Source organism: Cololabis saira, chromosome 18 (assembly GCF_033807715.1).
Source record: "Cololabis saira isolate AMF1-May2022 chromosome 18, fColSai1.1, whole genome shotgun sequence".
Lineage (NCBI taxonomy): Eukaryota > Metazoa > Chordata > Actinopteri > Beloniformes > Belonidae > Cololabis > Cololabis saira.
This window is the reverse complement of record NC_084604.1, coordinates 39,203,058-39,227,647: the sequence shown is the minus strand read 5'-3', so window position 1 is coordinate 39,227,647 and position 24,590 is coordinate 39,203,058. Positions and strand designations below refer to the sequence as shown.

Below are 24,590 nucleotides of genomic sequence, written 5' to 3'. Positions count from 1 at the left end.
CCGTGTGAGGATGTGTGGCGATGGACCCGGGAACGAACCCAGTTTGGACTCGTTCATCGCTGGAGAAGTGAGAAGAAACAGGATAGAAAATCAGCTCAGTTGCACTCCATATCAGAAGAGATCATATTCTACTCAGACAGAATGTTGGAGATGTTGCGGAAGCAAAGAGGCAAATCACTACCACAAATTCTGGTGTCGCCCTGTTTGACCACATTTTGGTTGCAAGTACATCAAATTCTTGAGACTGTGTTTTCAACAAAAATAACTTTTGGCTTTAGTTTGTTTTACTTGATGGATATAGAGGAACTGGAAAGGGGGAATAAAGATAAATATTTATTGAGAATATTAACTGGTGGCTTGTAAGAAATCAATAACAAAGAAATGGCTGAAGAGGGAGGTCTAGTGTAGATGAATGGATGAATGTTGTTACAGCATCTATGTAATGGAAATAATTACTTTTAATTTAAGAACACAAAAAGAGGCATTTAATGATAATTGGCCAAAGTGGATTACATACAGTATGTCTCTACCACAAACCGGACTTCAGGTAATTTCAGACTGGAATATCAGAATATTTTTTTACGGACGTACTTTTTTCCTTTTCTGGAGGTGTTTACCAGTCCCCTTATGTATGCTTTTGCTTTCCCCTTGATATTTGTTCGGATTTATACGTCTTCATGTTGATTGTTTGACTTTTTGTTTGTTTACATGTAAAATCAAAACCAATAAAAAGTAAATGACAAAAAAAAAGAAAATCAGCTCGGAACCATGAAAGTACGGTATCCTATCTGTCTGTCTGTCTGTCTGTCTGTCTGTCTGTCTGTCTGTCTGTCAACTTGAAGTGTCAGCAGAGATTCTGGTTCTGCTGCAGACCCGGTTCCACTGGTTGTTGGGTAAAAGTCAGCGGTTTGTTTGAAGGAAGTTTTCAGACTTCTGTCGGCGGCAGCAGAACAAAAAAGCAGCATCACCAGTTTTTTTTTGTTTTGAAGCACTTAAATCCAGAATTGATTCACTTCAAAAGGAAGTCTCAGAGTAAAGGATGAAAGCAGCGTCTGCTGGAGTTCTATCACTTGTGCTGCTTGTCAATGACTGTGTTTCCAGCATCAATAACCCTTTTAAAACCCGAATATTGGCAATAACCCGAATTTGCACGGCCATGTAAACACCAATAACCCCTTTGAATAAACGGAATTTGCTCATATTCCGGTTTTTAAAAACCCGAATATGAGCCCTGGGTTACTCCTTTTAAAACCTGAATATTCGTCATGTAAACGCCAAACGGAATATCCCCATCAAACGGAACAGGAATTTGTTTTCTGCACATGCTCTGTTCACAAGGAATCCTGGTCTTTTGAGTCCAGGAAGTTCTTATAACATGCGTTTCACAGAGAAACGCAAGACCAGGAGGTGGTCCCTGGGACAAAACCAGTTGAAAACCTCTGTCGTAGAGGTTTGACTTAGTTGCACTTCCTGTTTTATTTTGAAGGGGCGAAGGGATGAAAGTATGAAAGTATGAAGGAATGATTGGACGTGTCGTGATGTTTTGACTGAATAGAGATAATCGCTCCGAGCTCCGGCAGGTACGATGCAGCATTAATGTTCCTCCAGGCGACGTTACGGTTAAATTAATGAGGCGGCGAGAACGGAGAGTCACACATTTACTCCAGGAGAGGAATACCAACGTTTACAGACCCTAAAGTCTTTTTTTGATAAACATACAGCGTTTCATGTGCAGATCATCACACACCCCCCCTTTTATAATAATAATAATAATAATGAATTTAATTTATAATGCACTTTCCATTCGGAAATCTCAAAGTGCTTACAAAAAAAAAAAAAATCATTTATCAAAGCTGGCATATGCTTTGTTAAAAAGGTGAGTTTTAAGTCCTCTCTTGAAAGTGTCAACTGTCTGTGGTTCTCTCAGGTGGGTGGGGAGGGTGTTCCACAGTTTAGGGGCAACGGAGCAGAAGGCCCGGTCACCCATAGTGACTAGCTTGGTTTTGGTGGGTATGAGGAGGTGGTTGTTTGCTGAGCGGGTGCGGGTGGGGGGCTGAGGATGAATCAGCTCCTTGAGGTAAGGAGGTGCGTTGCCATGGATGCATTGGTACGTGAGTAGGGAGATCTTGAATTCAGTCCGGGAGGAGATGGGGAGCCAGTGCAGTGAGTGGAGGATGGGAGTGATGTGGTCATATTTGCGCACTCTCATCAGGATCCTAGCAGCATTGTTCTGAATGTATTGAAGCTTTTGAAGGCTCTTGCTTGGGATCCCGATGAGAAGTGCATTGCAGTAGTCTAGCCTGGAGGAGACGAAGGCGTGGACCAGTTTTTCTGCATCTTTCGGGGACAGTATGGGGTGGAGTTTGGCGATGTTTTTGAGGTGGAAGAAGGAGGTTTGACGGAGGTGATTGATGTGGGCCTCATAGTTGAGGTGGGGGTCCATTCTAACACCCAGGTTGGTGATGACGGATGACAGAGGGATATCCTGGCCAGAAAAGGTGATGCATGTGATGGGAGATGACTTGACCTGGTGTGGGGTGCCGATGAGCATGGCTTCTGTTTTGCTGCTGTTGATCTGTAAAAAGTGTTGTTTCATCCACGCCTTGATCTCCTCCAGGCAGATGGTGAGTGTGGATGAAGTTGACTGTGCAGAAGATGGGTCCAGTTTTAAGTAAAGCTGTGTGTCATCAGCAAAGCAGTGGAAGGCCAAGCCGTGCCTGCTGATGACACTGCCGAGGGGGAGCATGTACAGGGTGAAGAGGGTGGGGCCGAGTACAGATCCTTGAGGAACTCCGGAGGTGATGGGCTGGGTTTGGGATTTAACGCCTCCCAAGGAGATGCACTCGGTTCTTTCTGTGAGGTATGATCTGAACCAGTCCAGGGCGGTATTGCGGAGTCCGATGGTGGAGTGGAGGCGGTGTAGCAGGATGGAGTGGTCGACGGTGTCAAATGCGGCTGTGAGATCCAGGAGGATGAGGAGGGAGGGGGAGCCGCCATCAGCTGCCATTAGAAGGTCATTGGTGACCCTGACCAGTGCTGTTTCAGTACTGTGGGCGGAGCGGAAACCAGACTGGAATTTTTCAGCCAGGTTATTGCCGTTCAGGTGATGTTGTAGTTGAGTGGCAACTACTTTCTCCAGGACCTTGGAGAGGAACGGGAGGTTGGAGATGGGTCTGTAGTTGGCATGAAGTTCTGGGTCTAGGGTGGGTTTTTTGAGAAGTGGGGTGATGATGGCCGTTTTCAGAGCTGGGGGAACGTGGCCGGACTGAAGGGAGAGGTTAATTGCTTCTGTGATCAGGGGGCTTATGGCTTTGATGTGCAGTTTGACCAGGGATGTGGGAAGTGGGTCCAGGGAACAGGTGGAGGGCTTCATGCGGCCGATGGTGTCTTCAACCTCTTGCTGCGTGGTGGGAGAAAAGCAGCATAGAGGCTGGGAAGGCCCAGGCTGTGGGCTGGCTGTTGGGGCAGAAGAAGTAGGCGGGGCGGGAAGGGAGGAACGAATATTGTCAACTTTTGCTCTGAAAAACGTTAGGAATTTGTCACACTGTTCAGTTGTGGCTGCTCTGTTTGAGGGGGTTTGTGGTTTTAGGAAGTGGTCTATGGTTGAAAAGAGCTGCTTAGAGTTGCCAGGGTTGTTATTGATGATGTTGGAGTATAAATCAGTCCGTGTCTTTCTGAGGGCCTCGGAGTATGCCTTTTGATGGTCCCTGTAGACCAATTTGTGTACCGTTAGACCAGATGTAATGTGACGCCGTTCGAGGACACGCCCAGCCGCCTTCATTTTTCGTAGCTCGCTGTTGAACCATGGAGCTGAACGGGAAAATCTGACAGTTCTGCTTTGAAGTGGGGCATGTGTGTCAAGGAGACTGCTCAGTGATGAGTTGTAGAATTCCACCGACTCAGTGGTTGATGAATGGGTGGTAGAGGAGAGATGGTTGAGGTCTGCAGTCAGGGCGTCTGGGTTTATGTTTTTTAAGCTTCTGAAGATAATTTGACGTTTGGGTTTAGTGTGGGAGGAGGGAAATGGCAGGATGAAGGAAATGGCCTTGTGATCGGACACTCCCATTTCATATGCGACCAGATTGCTGACCGGAGCAGTGTCAGCGATGACCAAATCAAGTATGTGGCCCTTCCTGTGTGTGGGGACATGGACATGCTGTGAGAGGTTGAGGGAGTTGATGAGTTGCAGGAATTCAGATGCAAAAGGGCAGGAGGGGTTGTCGACGTGGATGTTGGCATCTCCAAGGATTATTATGTTTGAGGATGAGGTGCAGAGTGATGTGAGAAGATCGTGGATTTCAGAAATGAAGACAGAATTTGGTTTCAGTTTGGGTGGCCGGTAGATAAGCAGTATTGTCATTTGGAAAGGTGGTTTAGAATGAACAGCAAGGCATTCAAAAGAGGATGGGGGGGTGAGGGGGAGGGGTGATATTTCCAGCTCATTTTTGTGAAAAATGGCAAGGCCACCACCCCGACCAGTACTGCGGGCTTTTTGTATATAGCAGTAACCTGGTGGACAGGCTGCATTAAGGCTTGAAAAAACCCCAGGCTGGTGCCAGGTTTCAGTGAGACACATGACATCCAAGCCCTTATCCAGAATATGTTCGTTGATGAGAGGAGCTTTGAGAGTGAAGGATTGAGCATTAAAAAGCTCTATTTTGACTGTTGGTAGAGTGGTATGTCTCTGAATGGGAATGAGTACATGGAAATCCACTCCACGTTTTCCATGCTGCCGCCCGGGCTGTAGCGTTCTTGCGGTGTTTCCAAGGCTACAAGCTCTGAAGGCGGCAGTGTTCTGATGACGTAGAACAGATGCGACGGGGCGCTCAGCTGAGCGGGTGCATGGAAAGTTATGGCCGGGCTGGGAGTAAACAGAGTTATGACGGGAACTTCTGTGGATGTAACGTGGTCTGCGAAGAAGTCCTAGATGTTTGATGACTGAAACACACGTTGGAATTGTGTGGTTGTTCAGCTGTAGGAGGCGTGAGATGGAGTAATGCAGCAGCATCGTTGCAGGGAGTTGGAAGCCCTGGATGTTGTTAGCCGGTAGCACTCGGGGCTAACTGAGGAGGATTGTTGCGGTCCGAGGCAGACGTAGCCCGGCCGCTTTAGCCTCACAGTCACAGTAGCCTACAATGCCAGCTCGACTCTCCGCTTTAGGGCAGGACCCGGATAAATGCTTATTCACCGGGGGCCCGAGGGCTGGCAGATGGCGGCGGAGGTTTGTTGTGGTTTCCTCGCTCCGGGGCAGAACCCGGCGAGACCGCTTCAGCCTCACAACGATGCTGAAGATCCGACAGCTGGGCCAGGTGGAGAGTTTGGAGGTAATCCGATGCTCCAGGGGGTGAAAAACTGGAGCCAGCCAGATGTCAGAGGTAGGCAAGCCGTCCGGGTTGTAATAACAGCAATTTGGCTTGCTGTTGGCCGTAAAGTTGACGAACAGACAAGAGAAAAACAAGAAAAAAGCTAAGACTAAAAGACTGACTTTAAAACTAACGTTGACACTGGTTTTAAAAGTAGAAAAATAGGTAAAAATAGGTAAAAGCTGCGTAGTTCTGACGGAGAAGCGGCAAACAATCAGTGCCAGCGTCCTCTCACGTCACTTTTACCTCTTGATCCCCTTCTGTTTGTCAAATTAGATCGGATGGCTGTAGAAATGGGGTTCTGTGTGGTTTCTATGTAAAAATAACATCCAACTTCCATGCCAAGTCATTATTAAAAGCAGTCCTGGACACGTGTTCTGGTAGCTTTTGAGTGTTGGCAGTTTCTAACACAATAACTATTGAACTTAACATTGTCTTATATTATCTAAATGTTGCATAAAGCAAATACAAATCTGCAGATTTGTTTTTATTGGTGATTGTGTGGTTTTTATTGTTCAAGTGAAAGAAGTTGCTTCATCTTTGCCTTCAAATGATCTCAAATGATTCCCTCCTAAAGGGGAGTTTTCCTTGCCACTGTTTGGCTTAAGGTTTTTCTCCCACTAGGGGAGTTTTTACCTGCCGTTGTTTATGTAATAACTGCTCGGGGGTTTATGTTCTGGTTCTGGATCTCTAGAAAGATCCTAGAGACAACATCTGTTGTATTAGACGCTATATAAATAAAACTGAATTGAATTGAATTTTTTTTTTTTTATACTTTATTTTTTTATAATGTGCCCACCATAGTGACGTTCAGTAAAACAATAACAAAAAAACAACTGAAATACATGTAGACATAAGACAGACACCAACCTCAACATTTACACGAAAAAGAAAAAAAATATTAAAAGGACATATCTAAACAACAACAAACAAAACAAAAAGAGTCATAACATGCCTTTAAATAGCTTCTAACCCCCCGTTACCTCCCTCCCCTATACATCCCTTAAACTTAAACTATTTTCACAAATCCTCATTTCCATTCTTATTTCATAAACACAATACAACTGTTGGGGTCGCCCATATGCCCATGTGAACTCTGAACTTATAAATGTATATGAACACTTTGTGAATGTGTATATTCAACTTTGAAACTGCTCAGCTGAAAATCGGCTGTAATGTGCCTCCAAAAATGGCCGCCTGGCCATGAACTACAACCCCCAGCATGCCTTGCGTGGGGGGGGTGGCGCCTACAAGCGGCGCGCATCCAATCACAACGAGCCACCGATGACGTCACTGCAGCGCGCGTAGGATCAAAACGCTGCGCTGCTCGTTCATCTCTCTCTTTTTCCTTCATCAACCGGGGGGGTCAACACGTCCTTTTGGCTCCAGGCCAAAGGTCCCATCTCCTTTTCTCCCCCCGGCTGGGGGGAGGTGTAAGGCCCGCATCGGACCGGGCCCGCTCCGTTGGACCCGCGGTTGAAGCGGCGGTCCCCGGGGAGGCTCCGGCTTCCACTAAACTCTGTCCTCTTAAGTTTCACAGATCCGAGCTTCCGACGCCCACGCGCTCCCGGCAATCAGATCGGGACACAGCTGCGACTGAACGCTCCGACTGAAGCCCCCCTCCCCGCTCCGAGCCCCTGTCTGCTAACCGCGCAGGGATCGGGACGGACGGCCGGCCGGCGTCTCGCCCGGTTGTGAGCTCTCCCGGGGCCTGGCCGGCCGCGCGTCGGCGACCGGCGAGTTGGGAAGCACGGCAGGAGAGACCGGTCCCCCGCCGCGCCTAGGAATGCGTGTGAGCGTCTGTTGGTCCGGAACCACGGCCCGGCACGAGGCGGCCCCGCCGCTGTCTAATCCGTTTCAAGTGCTCCCCGTTCAGGTGTTGAATCCTCCATAAATCTATCCGTCAAATGATCCATTGACCGCCTCAGCATTAAGGGCCCGATTTACTAAGATCCTAAATAAAGAGTACTAAATTGCGTGTGCACTGAAAAAGTTTGCACGTGCTGTTGTTGTGTGTTTTGCGGGTGATCAACTAAGAATGCTTGCGCAATTGATAACAGGTGCATCCTCAGTATTTAAATGAGGTGTTGCGTGTCTGTTTGCGCCATGGAGAGTCTGGATGAAAAGCAGGATCACAAGCGCAAAATGAAATTTGACGCGGTGGAGTTAGAAATATTAGTGGAAGAGGCAAATAAACACATTGATGAACTACAGCAAAGAAATTTAAACATTACCAAAAGTGTTGTGCCGTATTCAGCACCCCTGCCGGGAAAAGCACCCCCTCGTCGACATATATTACCCACAGATCTCTTATTCACGAGTAAATGTCAAAAAGGACTAAATGCTCATGTTTAATTTACTACAAATGACAACGTACACACAATGACAAAAATTATATTCTCATTCCGTGTCACGTTCTGTTTAGCGTCCAGTTTTGGGTGAATGATTCATGTTTAAATGCGCTCATGGATTCCACAATAGTCATACTTTCCCACAATCACAGTCACAGATAACAAAAATCCTTTTGAACGTATTAAATACAGACGCAATCACAATCCCCGCAAAAACTTTCAGGCTTGGTAAATCTCATTGCGTGTGTTAAATGAACATATTTGCATTTTCCCCTCCCAGTATTTAGTGCTTTCTGGCGGGTACGCCCCATATTGATTATTCATCAGGGCAAAAGTACTAAATGAACAGCGTGTGCTATTTTGCTCATTTGAGAGGCGCAGTCCTCTTTGCATGCTGTTAGTAGATCAGCTGGCACTTTGGTTTGCGGGTGATGTCAAGTTTGCACCTGTTTTTACACACGCAACCCTTTAGTAAATCAGGCCCTAAGAGTACTAAGCTTTTAGGTGCAGTTAGATCTCTTCATGTCTTATACTATCTTAGCATTTCACCCCCATTTTTTATATAGCTCTCCCATTTAGCCACAGCATGTGTCTCATCTGAAGATTTCCTCTGATTGTATATATTAACTGCTCCATTTCTTTTACTTGTCCCATTAAGTCTCGCCATTTCTCTAAGACCGGACTTAATTTCTGAAGCCAGTTTTTTGTTATGAGTTTAAGAGCTGTTATTCTTCAAATTATTATAAGGTACTTATCCTCATTGAATTGAATTGATCCCGTAGCGAGAGCAACATCTGACCTCCAGGCGCCTGCAAACATCTTTTCTGAGGAAGTCGGCTGTAAACCAGGCGACCGGCCAACACTTTGCCTGTTTTGTTTTGTTTTAGTTTTATTGTTTGCACTCGTAAAAAGGAACATTACACAGAGGAAACAAGTGAAGAAAAGATGTGCAGGAGAGGTCATAAAAAAGGCTAAAAAAGGGCTTAAAAGCGACTCCCCCCTCCTAAAAACAAAAAAAAAAATAAAAAAGAAATAATTCACAAAACCATATAAGCACAATCCATCGGCCTATACAGTATAACTGATAACTCAGAGTTATACGATACCTCAGAATACAATTAAGTAGCTTAGAAATATATTTGAATGATGGTGATTGAAAAACACAGATATATTAAAAGTCTGTGTGAATACGACTCTCATCCCGCTGACGTCTGACATGAAACAGCAGCTCGCCCTCATCCCAGATCATTTCTCTGCATATTTTACTGATATAACGATGCCGGCGTGGGGCCGGACCACCTGAGCGCCGCCGCGTTTAGCCGAGGCTTTTATCTTTTATCCCCAGCAGCTCTGAGATACGCTGGTACTTTTATGTCTGGTAGAGTCTGAACCTGCAGGAAGTCGTGATGCGGGACACTCAGGACACTCAGGACACCCAGGACACTCAGGACACCCAGGACACTCAGGACAGTCAGGACACTCAGGACACTCAGGACACTCAGGACCACGTCCAGCCCACGGAGCAGCAGAGGACACGGGTACTGAATAAAAAATAAACATTAAAAGGTTTTTTTCAAATGAGCTGGTTCCGCTAGAAAAGATGTAAACCACCGTTTTCATGGTAACGTGTTAAACTAGACTGTGTCCTCTAATGGACGTCTCAGGTGTCTTCAGTCAGTCAGCAATTTTAGCCAAAATAATTTGTGAGAGTTTTACTAAATACTAGAGACAGACATAACCATTCCACCAGAACTGCCAGCTCTGGATACCTGATACCTCTAATCTACTCAAACACTCAGTTATCCATCTATCAATAATGTCCTGGAACTCTTTACCTCCTCACATATCTCCCTCAAAAAACAAATTAACCTTTATAAAAACACTTAAGGCTCAACTAATGCTGCAAACCATATGACTGGGAATGTATTATTGATATTGAAATTAGTAGAATTATTATAATGATAGCAGTGACTATATTGCTAATGTATGGTATTATTTGTGCTATTATAGTGTATTAGTACAATTATAGTGTTATTAATATATTATGATATTATGCATATATAAATGAATACAAGTATGTGTGCGTGCGTGCATGCATGCGTGCGTGCGTGCGTGCGTGCGTGCGTGCGTGCGTGCGTGCGTGCGTGTGTGCGTGCGTGCGTGCGCGCGTGTGTGTGTGCGTGTGTGTGTGTGTGTGTGTCATGATGGCTGATCATACACGTGGTGACTCACTCGCACATCTCGCGGGATTCTAAATGGCGGACGAGATTTCATCTCATCCAGTGTTGTCCAGTATTGGTCATGTTGGTGTTTTCTATCCACTCCTTCCAGATTTGTTTTCGATCTTCCCCGACTTTGTTCAACACGATCTCCCCGAGTTCCCTGGTGGTGGAGGAGAAAGTGTCCTCGTGGTTATTTATTTTTTATTTAACCTTTATTTTACCAGGAAAATCCCTTGAGACTGAATCTCTTTTACGAGGGAGACCTGGCCAAGAGGCTTAACTGGTGCAACAACAATAAAATCAATTTAACAACAACAACAACAACAACAACAACAAACAGTGCAAACAACATTACAATACCTTACATTAAAAATAGCAGGTGCACATTTCTGTTACTTTCTGTTTGAGAAGAACCTTGAATTCACCCAAAGAGATGAGTCCAGAAAGTTTAAGACAGTTCTGAATGTTGTTCCAGGACCAGGGAGCAGCGTAGGAGAAGGCTGCTTTGCCAAGTTCTGTATTAATCCTGGGGACTTTATACAGCTTCCGTGTGGAAGAGCGGGAGTTGTACACACTGTGAACTGGAGACAACAAGTTGGACAGATATGTGGGGAGTTTATTCAGAATGGCTTTGTAAATAAAAATAATCCAATGTTGTTGTCTCCTTAGGGTCAGTGAGGGCCAGGAGACCAGAGAATAGAGAACACAGTGATGTGTCCTAAACGCTGAGTTGGTAATGAAACGCAAAGCACTGTGATAAACTGTATCAAGGTAATGAAGTTTTGAGGAGGCAGCATGCATATAAATAATGTCCCCGTAGTCCAGAGTGCTTAAAAAAGTTGCCTGTACCAGCTTTTTCTTGGCAACAATGTTAAAACAGGTTTTGTTTCTATAATAAAACCCCAGCAAAACCCTCAGTTTCTTTACCAGATGAGACACATGTTCTGAAAATGACAGTTTGTCATCCAACCAGATACCCAGGTATTTATATGATGGTACTCTTTCAATAGTTTCTCCTCCTGTAGTTTGTATACCAGGATGGATGGTGTTGGTTGAACGGGTTCTGGTAAAAGTCATAAATTTGGTCTTTTTGGCGTTGAGGACCAACTTTAGTTCAGTCAGTGATGTCTGGAGCTGTTCAAAAGCAGACTGGAGATCATTGATGGCTTGGGAAAGAGAGGGGGCGATCGAATGAATAACTGTGTCATCTGCGTAAAGATGGATTTTTGCACTGTTCAGATTCCTCCCGATGTCATTAATAAAAACTGTAAATAGGACAGGAGCCAAAACAGAACCTTGAGGGACCCCATTGGAAATTGTGATAAAGTCTGACTGGTGCCCATCTGTAGCTACACATTGGGTCCTGTCTGTAAGATAATTCCCTGTGGTAGGCGTTCAGTAGATCGCTGGATGTTTCCAACAAGCCAGGATATACTGGGTCTGGCATCATCTGGGTATGTTTCCCCTGGTTTCCCCTGGCTGACCCGTTCAGCAGCTCTGTGAACATGGTATAGTTGTTGGGGTGTGGTGAAATGCTGGGGATGGAGTCTTCGGTCTCCTGTTGGAATGACAGCCAGTCAGCCTTCCGCGGAAGGGGACGGTTGTTGCTTGTAGAACAGATCAGATGGTTATGGGGGCACGGTGGCGCAGCTGGTAGTGCAGCCGTCTCACAGCAAGAATGTCCTGGGTTCGAGTCCCGCCGGGGATGCTGTGGGTGCTGAAGTGTGTGTTAGTTCCCCCATGACTTCAGCACCCTCACCCTGGGCGGGGTTGTTGAAAGGGGCCTTTCTGTGTGGAGTTTGCATGTTCTCCCCGTGTTTCCTTGGGTAGCTAATGTTCTCTACCCTCACAAAAACATGCAACAGTCCTGGGCTCTACTGCCCCCTCTGGCCAACCGGGGCGCCAGATGGGGTGGGGAGGATCTGGCCGGAATAACGTGATCCTTCCACGCCGGAGAAACCCCACCCTGTCTGGTGAAAAGATGCGGCCTGCTCACTCCTCAGGTTAAGGAGGAGACCTGAGCTCAGTGCAGGGCCCTCCCGGGGTTGGTAGAAGATGGAAATGCCCAGGACTGTTACTTAGGTAGAGCACTGGGTGATAAAATGGGGAGAAAAAAAAGACAATTAAAAAAAAGATCAGATGGTTATGGTTATTGTGAGGTTAATCAAACATTTGAACTAGTTTATCCTTATGAAACCATCATATGCTTTGTTAACCCCGATGTTACCTCCGTATGTTTTCTGTTTTCTTCCAATTGTTCATTGTCTACCGTACATGGTCATTTCCTGTCGCAGTTTCTTAATTAAAGCTCATGCAGGAGGAAGATCTTTGGGAGAAGAGCTGAGGAGTTCTCCATGAGGGCCTCGTGCCCTGCACTCCTCTGCCAACCCCCCCCCCCCTTCTGCAGAAGTGCGTTAAACCCATTCCAACAGTCTTTGTGTCTTTCCTCGTTATGAATTTATGTAATGTTGATTTGGGACCCAACAGTTATGGCCGGTGTGGGGGGATCAGGTCCAGGACTTCTTTCACAGCTATGGATGCTAGTTCGCTGCTCACACAGACAGGGTCCGGGTTATATCCTCATTTCCATCTTGCGCTGTGCAAGGATTTTGGCAGTTTGGCATCTTGAATCAGGGTCAGGTGTTTCGATTCGAGCCACGTTTCGACTGTGACGCCCTAAACTGGAGTGGAGCACTTACTCATTTTTGTCCCACTCTGATGTCGGTGTGTATTTTTTAATGTCAATCGTATGATCAGGTGAAAAGTGGATCCTTTTCATCTAGAGTTTGTCTTTTGAAAACTGGCTGTAGGTCCAGACGATTCCTATCACAGAGGAACCAGAACCTCAGTGAAGCTTCCACATTTCTACCGTCATTTTGGAAGATAAATAAATCAACCAGTGCATGTTGATTTTGTTGAGTCAGCCAGTTTGTTACCTGGGGAACATAATAAAGGTGGTTGGTGACTGAAGGTCATGTGTTGTTTATCTGAGGTCGTATTCTCCTCCTTATCAATCACATGGTTTTTATGATTCAGATAAAAACCTCCGACCTGAGAGAGGGAGGGTGAACTTTTGAACAGGACTGTACTGCTGACGTGGCGATTGGCTTGAGCTGCAACATGTGAGCCTGACGGGGAACCGGAGGAGGTGAGCCGTGCAGAATCTCCCGGTTCACCTGCAGGCTGAGGCTAAAGACGCAGGTGAGAGCTGAGGACATTCACACGGTTTCACACCAACATCTGCTGCAGCAGAGTCAGAACCATGAAACTGTTCAGACCTTCATCCAGACATGTCTAGCTCCTTTTCTCAGGCTGTCGGAGCACACAATCAGCATGAAATAAACTAGAAGCAGGAAAATACAGTGAAATATGTGGTTGACAGCACCGATGCCAGAACAGGGGGGGCAGGGGGTCATTGGCCCCCCCCACTTTAGAGCCCCCGCCAGTTACATCTCTGCTAACGCCAGTTAATCTCTGCAAACGTCAGTTATGTCTCTGCTAACGTCAGTTACGTCTCTGCTAACGTCAGTTACGTCTCCGCTAACGTCAGTTACGTCTCTGCTAACGTCAGTTACGTCTCTGCTAACGTCAGTTACGTCTCTGCGTTTGCGTGAAAGTTGCAGCAACAACCAGGTTTCTGCTCTAACAGGACTTGGTCCACGTAGCTCCTCCGTGGACACATCTCTAAAAGACAGGTTGTCTCCTCCTCCTTCCATGATGCTTTGCTGCATCCAGATTAATTCTTTTTTGAAAATGTCTCCGTCTCCCAGTCTTGCTGTTGCCGTTGGTCTTAATAACTCCTCCCCGTCCGCTTACGTAAGCGGTTCTTTCCTCTAGACCAGCAAAGAGTTGGTGCTACCTTGGAATTGGTTCTTCTGGCCCGGAACCAGTTCTTTGTCAGTGGAAACAGAAAGCCCAGTTCCAAACTCAGACCTGGCCCAGAACCAGAACTAGAACCAGAACCAGAACCAGAACCAGAACCAGCCCTGGAACCAGTTTGGTGAAAGAGGGTCTCTTTCTCTCTCTCTCTCTCTCTCTCTCTCTCTCTCTCTCTCTCTCTCTCTCTCTCTCTCTCTCTCTCTCTCTCTCTCTCTCTCTCTCTCTCATGGTGGCGGGTGCTGAGATTGCAGGGAGCTAGCTGGTGGTGAGTGTGTCTGAGAGTTTGTGACTTTTTCTTCTCTAAATCTTGTTTTTTCCGACATTATTTATTAATGACAGTTAAACAACCTTTATGATAGTTATTGGAAAGTTTGGTGGTTAATTGGCGGCCGGCGGGCCGCGTTTCTCCGTGAGGATGGCGTCCTCTGAGACGCCGGGTTTGTCATTGAACATGGCGTGTGGGTTCAGCCCGACCCATCTGTCCCGGTAGAGACGGTCCTCTTGTCCATGGGGGATTGTGTGGGACACGCTAATCTGTTCCATGCCTCCAGGATGAACAAAGGTGTGGTGGTTTTCTTTTTTTTTTTTTTTTTCTTCTTCACCTTGTCTGCACACATATTAATGATTGATACCATGACGGTAAAAACCAAAGGCATATATATGTGCATTATTGCTATATTTAATATATATACATATATACGCATACATACGCATACACATACATACATAAATACATACATACAAAACCAGTGAATTTTTTTTTTCTTTTTTGGGGGGGGGGGTGACATCCACTGCCAATCCAGGAAGCAGGAACACACGGAGGCACACGTCAAGCACTGGAAATCTGCAACAAAAACCACAAACAAAACACGAAACCAACAAAACCAACACGGAGCCGACCAAAACACAAGCAGCAATCAACACAAATCACAGTCTGAGCTAAGCTACCGCTACTGCTATCTAACCCCAAAAACTACAGCGCAAGCATGCAGGTGAACAAGCCAGTGTGTATGTCTATGTGTGTGTGTGCGTGTATATATATGGTCATGTGTGTGTGTGTGTGTGTTTGTGTGTGTGTGTGTGTGTGTGTGTGTGTGTGTGTGCGTGCGTGCGTGCGTGCGTGTGTGCGTGCGTGCGTGCGTGCGTGCGTGTGTGTGTGTGTGCATGTCTTTGTGGCTATGTGTGTGTGTGTGTGTGTGTGCGTGTCTTTGTGGCTATGTGTGTGTATGTGTATGTATACGTATGTGACAGAGTGGCTATATGTGTGTGAATGAGTGTGTATATGTATGTGTGGGTAAATGTAACTGTGTGTGTGTATGGATATGTGTGGCTATGTGTGTGTACGAACCCTTATTGTCAATAATTTGGCGGCCTCGACCCTATGGCACCGACTGATGGTCTTAACTCCACCGAGGGGCCTGGTTGAGGAACTTCAGAGGGCCGTTGTCAATTTTTTCTGGTCTGGGTTGCACTGGCTGAGGGCAGCAGTACTGTACCTACCGGTGAGGAAGGAGGAAAGGGCCTGGTGGACATTGAATCCCATATCACGGGACTGCAGACAGCTCAGAGACTACTGTACGGCTGGGGCCTGCAATGGACTGACACTGCCTGTTTCTTATTGAGGAGGGCCGGAAGCTTTGGGTACGATAAACACCTGTTCCTGCTTCAGCCCAGGTCCATAGATTTGTCTGGTCTGACACTTTTCTATAAGTCTGTCTTGCAGGCGTGGCAGGTTTTTAATTTCCATCGGAAGAATGTTTTGACAGTGGGGATGTGGATCTTGGAGGAGCCTCTGTTTGGAAACAGTCTCATTACATCTCTGGCTCTGTCCTCGGTCAGCCTGAGATCCAGACTGAAGGAAGGCGGATGTGTGAAGCTGGGTCACCTGATGAGGACCTCCGTTACCCGTCTGTCTGAACTGCTCAACATCAGATCCAGGAGAATACTGACCAGGATGGTGGAGGAGGTCCCTGCTTCATTGCCAGAAGCCCTCAGAGTGTTTGCTGAGGACAGAACTGCACTGGATCAATGTGGGGACGGTGTGGAATATCTTTTTCCATCCCTGACTGTCTCTCCTGCTGGTGATCAGTGGCAGGATGAAGAGGACATCTTGCTGTCTTTTAGGACCCCAGAGTTGGGGGATTTTGAGACTCTGGGAAAGAAGACGCTACACCATCTAAGTGTGAAGGTCTCAAATCTCCACTCTCTGGCGTCAAGGTGGACGGAGTTTTTTGGCAGGGGGTCGTCCCAGAGGGGCTGTTGGCGGTCCCTGTACAAACCCCCCGTTGATAAACGGACGGGGGACCTCCAGTGGAGGATTGTACATGGGGCCATAGCTACAAACAGGTATCTGGCACGCCTCAATCCTGACACAGGGGAGGGCTGTCTCTTCTGTTCACAATCTGAAACAGTCTATCATCTGTTTATTCAGTGTGGTAGGTTGGCAGGGCTTTTCAGACTGTTAGAGACATGGTTTCAGGGTTTAGGGGAACAATTTTCTTTTTGTTTGTTCATTTATGGTCCACGCTATTCTGTCAAGAACAAAACCGTACACACACTTATCAATTTAATTTCAGAACAGGCTAAGCTTGCTATTTGGAAAACAAGGAAAAACCGTGTGAGGGGTGAGGGGACGGAAGATGTGGTTTTGATGCTGACTGGGATGCTGGCAGCTCGGCTCCGAGTAGAGTTTGAGTTTTACAGACTGATAAATAAGACTGAAGTCTTTGTGAATATTTGGGGTGTGCAGAATGTGTTGTGTTCAGTCGTAGAAAACTCCTTGATTTTACACTTTTGAGAGTAGTTGTTTTGGCTGGGCTGTAACATTTGAACAGCAAAAGTAAGAACTATGTTTTTGAATTGGTTTGTTTTGTTTGTTTTTTTTGTTCTGGTTTTGTTTTTTAGTCTCAAGACATTTTTCTTGTATTGGACGTAATTTTCTTTGTTGAAATGGCCTGGTTTGTGGTAATTTAATAAAGAGCTTTTTAAAAATTAAAAAAAATCTCTCCCTCTCTTTGTCTCTCTCTCTCTCTCTCTCTCTCTCTCTCTCTCTCTCTCTCTCTCTCTCTCTTTCTATCTCTCGATTGCTTATTGATTATTGTTTACTGCGTCCTGCTGCTTTGATGAAGCAGCACGTGACTAAAGCTGTTGTTGTTTATGTGGTTACGATGAGCACCACGGGCTGTTGTGTTGCTGTTTAATCATTTACATTTATTATTAGGGCCGATTACTGAGGGTTCGAGGACCCTATTGTATCTGCAATGTTTATGATTATGATGATGATGATGATGATTATTATTATTATTATTATTATTATTATTATTATTATTATTATTATTATTATTATTATTATTATTATGATTATTATGATTATTATTATTATTATGATTATCATTATTATTATTATTATTATTATTATTATTATTATTATTATTATTATTATTATTATTACTATTATTAGTAGTAGTATTAGTATTTGTATTATTATTAGGTCCCAAGCATATGGTCTGCTGTGAAGATGAACTCTGGACTTTGGGATGTTTCAGGAGGAAAACTTCCTCCGTTTGACTGGAATATTAGATTCATGTTTTCTCCCTCAGAACTGGAAAATCCTGGAATGAAGACTGACGAAAACACTTTGTTGAAACATCACCAGTTTTATTGATTGCTAAATATTCAGGTTGTTAAACATGAAACATCCTCAACAAATTTAGACATCAACATCATCTGATCTGCAGATCTGCTGCTTTTTCTGTTCAGCTTCATGAAGTTGAAGAACAATAATGTGATTAAAACATAAAGACACATGATCAAATAAAACAGACTAAAACAGCCCATGAATTACCAGAAATAAGATTGAAATTTGCAAAACACCTGAACAACAAAGTTCCTCTATAATCAGAGTTTGAGACGAGGATCTCTGAACGGTGAAAAAACATCACAACAATCAACTCTGACTCATAAACATGGAGAAGGAAACACGTCTATCTGAGTTTACAGAACTCAGCTGAGTTTCCAGGAGGGTCGTAAACTCGAACTCCAGAATGGAGCGGCTGAGTGAAGGAGGTCTGGACTCTATGGAGGAGGGTCATGGTTTCAGAGACGCTGTAGAAGGACAGAACTCCTGCTCTGTGATCCAGGTAAACTCCTATTCTGGAGCTCAGAGGACCTGGGATGGAGGTTTCGATGTTGTTGTAGATAAATCCATAACTGCCTGAGTAACAATCTAGTGACCAAGATGTGTCATTAAATCCAAATCTACTTTCCTTCTCTGATCTGCTGATATTCTTGTATGAAACTGCTACACTAACTCTACCTGCTGTCTTCTCCACCTCCCAGTAATGACGTCCAGTCAGACTCTCTCTACTCAGGACCTGATGAAAATGAATGAATCTGTCTGGATGATCAGAATAAGATTGACGTTTGTTCATAACTGTCACCTTTCTGTTCTCCTCTGACAGTGAAAACCATGGGTTTACTGTGTTTGGATCCAGAGTGATTTCACATGAATATTTCAAGAATCCAGCTCTGCTCGTTGGTTCTGGTCGTGGCAGTAAAACATCCACATCAGTGATTGTCAGTGAGATGTTTGTCCACGTGTCTCTCAGGATGTCCTGTAGTCGACCTCTGACCTCTGACACAGCTGCTGCCACATCCTGAAAGTATCTGAGAGGACGGATGCTGATGCTGGAGGAGTGTGTGGACTCACTGAGTGGGGACAGTGAGGGGCAGCTGTGGAGGAACTGGTTGTGGTCCTCGGTGTCTGAGAGCTGCTTCATCTCAGCGTCTCTCCTCTTCAGGTCACTGATCTCCTGCTGCAGCTTCTCCTCCAGCTCTCTGACTCGACTCACTTCAGTTTCCTGCTGGGATCTGATCTGCTGCTTCACCTCAGAGCTTCTCTTCTGGAGGAGAGAGATCAGCTCAGTGAACATCTCCTCACTGTCCTCCACTGTTTTATCAGCAGACTGATTGATGTCCTCCACCTCCTGCTGGAGCAGCTTCACATCTTTCTCTCTGCCCTGGATCTCCTGCTGGATCTGTTGTCGTCTCACCTCCATCTTTCTCTGCCTCTCAGTCCTTTCTGCTGCAGCTGAGACTGTGTCGTGGCCTTTATGTTCATCCACAGAGCAGAGATAACAGATACACTTCTGATCAGTACGACAGAACATCTTCATCACCTCACCATGACGGGGGCAGATGTTGTCCTGCAGGTTCTTGGAGGGATGCACCAGCTGGTGTTTCTTGAATGTAGATGAATCATGATGAGGTTGAAGGTGTTTCTCACAGTAAGAGGCCAGACAGAACAAACAGGACTTGACAGCTTTCAGTTTTCTCCCAGAGCAGAAATCACAGGCCACATCTTCAGGTCCAGCATAGCAGTGATCAGCAGGAGCAGCTTGGAGTCCAGTCTTCTTTAGCTGCTCCACTAAAGCCGCTAACATGGTGTTTTTCACCAGTGCAGGCCTTGGGATAAATGTCTCTCTACACTGAGGACAGCTGGGGAGTTTTTTCTCTCCTTCATCCCAGTAGTTGTTAATACAGTTCATACAGTAACTGTGTCCACAGGGAATAGCCACCGGATCCTTTAAAAGATCCAAACAGATCGAACAAGAAAAGGTTTCCTGGTCCAGCTGATCTCCTTTCTGCGCCATTTCTCCTCTCGATAACTGAGACTGAGACGTTTTACTTCCTCAAAGGTGTAAATAGTCTGAGCTCTGATCTTCAAATCAGGTGTGCAGAGAACGAAGGCTGTCAGCTCTGTGTTCAGCTCGTGTTGTTCAGACCCGTCTTATAGCTGCATATCTGCAGGGGCGGGAACCAGGAAACCTGCTCAGACTGGATCAGCTGGTTTACGAGGCTCAGAGTCCAGCAAGATAAGATGTCAGAGATAAAAACACTTGAATTCTTTCAGAACAGGAAACGTTCCCGTTTCAAACTAGTATCAGTGTCACACTCCAGGTTTCCAAGTCGTTTTAACGCCTGTTTCTCAACAATGACACAGATAAATGTTTAACTTGGACTCAAAGCTGTTCTTGTTTGTTTGAATAAAAATGTAAATAAAAGAGTTCTTGGTGAGGTGACAGTGACTCTATAATTTACCATTGTGTGTGTCTGTGTGTGTTTTTATCAGTAAACTTTGCCCCAGATCTGCTCCTCAGCCATTTTCCTTTTTTTTTTTTTTTTTTTTTTTTACCTTGTCTGCACACATATTAATGATTGATACCATGAAGGTAGAAACCAAAGGTATATACAGTATATGTGCATTATTACTATATTTAATATATATATACATATATATTCGCATACATATGCATACGCATACATATGCATACACATACATAAATATACACATACAAACCCAGTGATTTTTTTTTGGGGGGGGGGTGACGACATCCACTGCCAATCCAGGAAGCAGGAACACACGGAGACACACGTCAAGCACTGGAAATCTGCAACAAAAAACCACAAACGAAACACGAAACCGGCACGGAGCCAACCAAAACATGAACAGCAATCGACCCAAATCTTGAGATCTGATTGCAGTCTGAGCTAAGCTACCGCTACCGCTACCCAACCCCAAAAACTGCAGAGCCAGCATGCAGGTGAACAAGCCAGTGTGTATGTCTATGTGTGTATGCGTGTATGTATATGATCATGCGTAAGTGTGTGTGTGTGTGTGTGTGTGTGTGTGTGTGTGTGTGTGTGTGTGTGTGTGTGTGTGTGTGTGTGTGTGTGTGTGTGTGTGTGCCATTTTCCTTGATGTTATCAGCTCGGTAAAGTTCTGATACACGCCCACAGGTGTCTTGAGAAGGTAAGGGTTAGTGGCTGCAGAGCGTGTTGTTTTCATTCATCCAGGGAGATTGTGACTAGAGCAGCCTGCCATGGTTAGATTGTAGAATCAACAGTCCAGCTGATCTGCCCACTGAGGACAGCTGGGGAGTTTCTTCTCTTCTTCATCCCAGAAATTGGTTTAGGTTTAAAAGGTAAAAAAAGAATAGATTTTTTTTTCCTCATTTTAAATCAAAATGAATATTGGATTATTTTACAGGGATTTGACACAAAGCTGGTATACTAAAGCCGCACATCCATCCATCCATCCATACAACCAGGTCTCTAACAGGACTTGGTCCACGTAGCTCCTCCGTGGACACGTCTCTAAAAGACAGGTTGTCTCCTCCAAGTCCCATGATGCTTTGCTGCATCCAGATTCATTCTTATTTGAAAATTTCTCCGTCTCCCAGTCTTGCTATTGCCGTTGGTCTGAATAACTCCCCCCTCCGCTTACGTAAGCAGTTCTTTCCTCTGTACCAGCAAATAGTTGGTGCTACCTTGGAACCGGAGCCAGTTTTTTGTCAGTGGAAACAGAAATCCCGGTTCCAAACTCAGCACTGGTCCAGGACCAGAACCAGAACCAGAACCAGAACTAGAACCAGACCTGGAACCGGTTTGGTGGAAGAGGGTGTCTCTCTCTCTCTTATTGTTGCCGACATACATACACATACAACAAAACTGCCTCCATTTGACTGGAATATTAGATTCATGTTTTCTCCCTCAGATCCGAGTCAAATCCTGGAATGAAGACTGACGAAAACACTTTGTTGAAACATTACCAGTTTCATTTATTGCTAAATATTCAGGTTGTTAAACATGAAACATCCTCAACAGATTTAGACATCAACATCATCTGATCTGCAGATCTGCTGCTTTTTCTGTTCAACTTCATGAAGTTGAAGAATAATGTGATTAAAACATAAAGACACATGATCAAATAAAACAGACTAAAACCTCCCATACCAGAAATAAGATTGAAACCTGCAAAACACCTGAACAACAAAGTTCCTCTATAATCAGAGTTTGAGACGTCTCTGAACGGTGAAGAAAAATCACAGCAATCAACTCTGACTCATAAACATGGAGAAGGAAACTATCTGAGTTTACAGAACTCAGCTGAGTCTCCAGAACCGCGGTAAACCCGAACTCCAGCATGGAGCGGCTGAGTGAAGGAGGTCTGGACTCTGTGGAGGAGGGTCATGGTTTCAGAGACGCTGTAGAAGGACAGAACTCCTGCTCTGTGATCCAGGTAAACTCCTATTCTGGAGCTCTGAGGACCTGAGATGGAGGTGATGATGTTGTTGTACCTGAATACATAACTGCCTGAGGAACAACATAGTGACCAAGATTTGTCATTACATCCAAATCTACTTCCATACCCTGATCTGCTGATATTCTTGTATGAAACTGCGACTTCAACTACACATGTTTTCTTCTCCACTTCCCAGTAATGACGTCCAGTCAGACTCTCTCTACTCAGGACCTGAGACCAATAACTGAATCTGTCTGGATGATCAGAATAAGACTGATGTAGCTTCATAGCTGTCACCTTTCTGTTCTGCTCTGACAGTGACAGCCCTGGGCTTACTGTGTTTGGATCCAGAGTGATTTCACATGAATATTTCAAGAATCTAGCTCTGCTCGTTGGTTCTGGTTGTGGCAGTAAAACATCCACCTCAGTGAGGGTCAGTGAGATGTTTGTCCACGTGTCTCTCAGGATGTCCTGTAGTCGACCTCTGACCTCTGCCACAGCTACTGCCACATCCTGAAAGTATCTGAGAGGACGGATGCTGATGCTGGAGGAGTGTGTGGACTCACTGAGTGGTGACAGTGAGGGCCAGCTGTGGAGGAACTGGTTGTGGTCCTCGGTGTCTGTGAGCTGCTTCATCTCAGCGTCTCTCCTCTTCAGGTCCCTGATCTCCTGCTGCAGCTTCTCCTCCAGCTCTCTGACTCTCCTCACTTCAGTTTCCTGCTGGGATCTGATCTGCTGCTTCACCTCAGAGCTTCTTTTCTGGAGGAGAGAGATCAGCTCAGTGAACATCTCCTCACTGTCCTCCACGGTTTTATCAGCAGACTGATCGATGGCCTCCACCTCCTGCTGAAGCAGCTTCACATCTTTCTCTCTCTCCTGGATCTGCTGATGGATTAGTTGTCGACTCAGCTCCATCTTTTTCTGCCTCTCCGTCCTTTCTGCTGCAGCTGAGACTGTGTCGTGGCCTTTATGTTCATCCACAGAGCAGAGATAACAGATACACTTCTGATCAGTACGACAGAACATCTTCCTCACCTCACCATGACGAGGGCAGATGTTGTCCTGCAGGTTCTTGGAGGGATGTACCAGCTGGTGTTTCTTGAATGTAGATGAATCATGATGAGGTTGAAGGTGTTTCTCACAGTAAGAGGCCAGACAGACCAAACAGGACTTGATGGCTTTCAGTTTTCTTCCAGAGCAGACATCACAGGCCACATCTTCAGGTCCAGCATAGCAGTGATCAGCAGGAGCAGCTTGGAGTCCAGTATTCTTCAGCTGCTCCACTAAAGTTGCTAACATGGTGTTTTTCACCAGCTCAGGTCTTGGTATGAATGTCCGTCTACACTGAGGACAGCTGGGGAGTTTCTTCTCTCCTTCATCCCAGAAGTTTTTAATACAGTTCATACAATAACTGTGTCCACAGGGAATAGCCACCGGATCCTTTAAAAGATCCAAACAGATCGAACAAGAAAAGTTTTGCTGGTCCAGCTGATCTCCTTTCTGCGCCATTTCTCCTCTCGATCACTGAGACTGAGACGTTTTACTTCCTCAGAGGTGAAACTCGTCTGAGCTCTGATCTACAAATCAGGTGTGCAGAGAACGAAGGCTGTCAGCTCTGTGTTCAGCTCGTGTTGTTCAGACTTGTCTTATAGCTGCAGGTCTGCAGGGGCGGGAACCAGGAAACCTGCTGCAAACTGGATCTGCCGGTTTATGAGGCTCAGAGTCCAGCAAGATAAGATGTCAGAGATAAAAACACTTGAACTCTTTCAGAACAGGAAACGTTCCCGTTTCAAACTAGTATCAGTGTCACACTCCAGGTTTCCAAGTCGTTTTAACGCCGGTTTCTCAACAATGACACAGATAAATGTTTAACTTGGACTCAAAGCTGTTCTTGTTTGTTTGAATAAAAATGTAAATAAAAGGTGAGGTGGTGGTGAGGTGACGATGACTCTATAATTTACCATTGTGTGTGTCTGTGTGTGTTTTTTTATCAGTGAACTTTACCCCATAGCTGCTCCTCAGCCATTTTCCTTGATGTTATCAGCTCGGTAAAGTTCTGATACACGTCCACAGGTATCTTGAGAAGGTAAGAGTTAATGACAGCAGAGCGTCTTGTTTTCATTCAATCAGGGAGATTGTGACTAGAGCAGCCTGCCAAGGTCAGATTGTAGAATCACAGTCCAGCTGATCTGCCCACTGAGGACAGCTGGGGAGTTTCTTCTCTTCTTCATCCCAGAAATTGGTTTAGGTTTCATTTGAGATGAATTATTTTATATATTTTATCACATGAACATACTTAGCATAGCGTTTACAGATTAAACTAGATGAACTCTGGGATTTTCATGAAAGTCCACATTTACATTTTAATGTTCACATGAGAATTTACCATAAAAACTTTAACTTCATAAGATAAACAATCAATAATTTTTCATTTAAAGATAATAAAAAAATTAAATGAATTTGAAAAATATATGTGGCCCTGCGATGGACTGGAGACCTGTCCAGGGTGTAACCCCTGCCTCTCGCCTGAAAATAGCTGGGATAGGCTCCAGCAGACCCCCGTGACCCTGCAAAGGATAAAGCGGGTATAGATAATGGATGGATGGATGGATGGATGAAAAAATCCTCAAATTAAAAAAATCAAATAAAAAAAAGAATAGATTTTTTTTCCTAATTTTAAATCAAAATAAAT

The 24,590-nt window shown here is 45.1% G+C and overlaps 2 protein-coding genes across 2 annotated transcripts; both read right to left on the bottom strand.

The window, feature by feature from the left end:
- Positions 1-17,517: 17,517 nt before the first annotated feature.
- Positions 17,518-19,762, bottom strand: LOC133418708 (tripartite motif-containing protein 16-like). The gene has a single exon (XM_061707542.1). It carries the CDS (start codon positions 19,464-19,466, stop codon positions 17,799-17,801), a length of 1,668 nt encoding a protein of 555 aa, XP_061563526.1. The 5' UTR covers positions 19,467-19,762; the 3' UTR covers positions 17,518-17,798.
- Positions 19,763-21,432: 1,670 nt separating this feature from the next.
- Positions 21,433-23,501, bottom strand: LOC133418709 (tripartite motif-containing protein 16-like). The gene has a single exon (XM_061707543.1). The coding sequence runs from the start codon at positions 23,405-23,407 to the stop codon at positions 21,740-21,742; it is 1,668 nt and encodes a 555-aa protein (XP_061563527.1). The 5' UTR covers positions 23,408-23,501; the 3' UTR covers positions 21,433-21,739.
- Positions 23,502-24,590: the final 1,089 nt, after the last annotated feature.

Bases quoted from the DNA above. Each gene is read 5' to 3' on its own strand.
- LOC133418709 (XM_061707543.1), bottom strand. From the start codon at position 23,407: ATGGCGCAGAAAGGAGATCAGCTGGACCAGCAAAACTTTTCTTGTTCG.
- LOC133418708 (XM_061707542.1), bottom strand. From the start codon at position 19,466: ATGGCGCAGAAAGGAGATCAGCTGGACCAGGAAACCTTTTCTTGTTCG.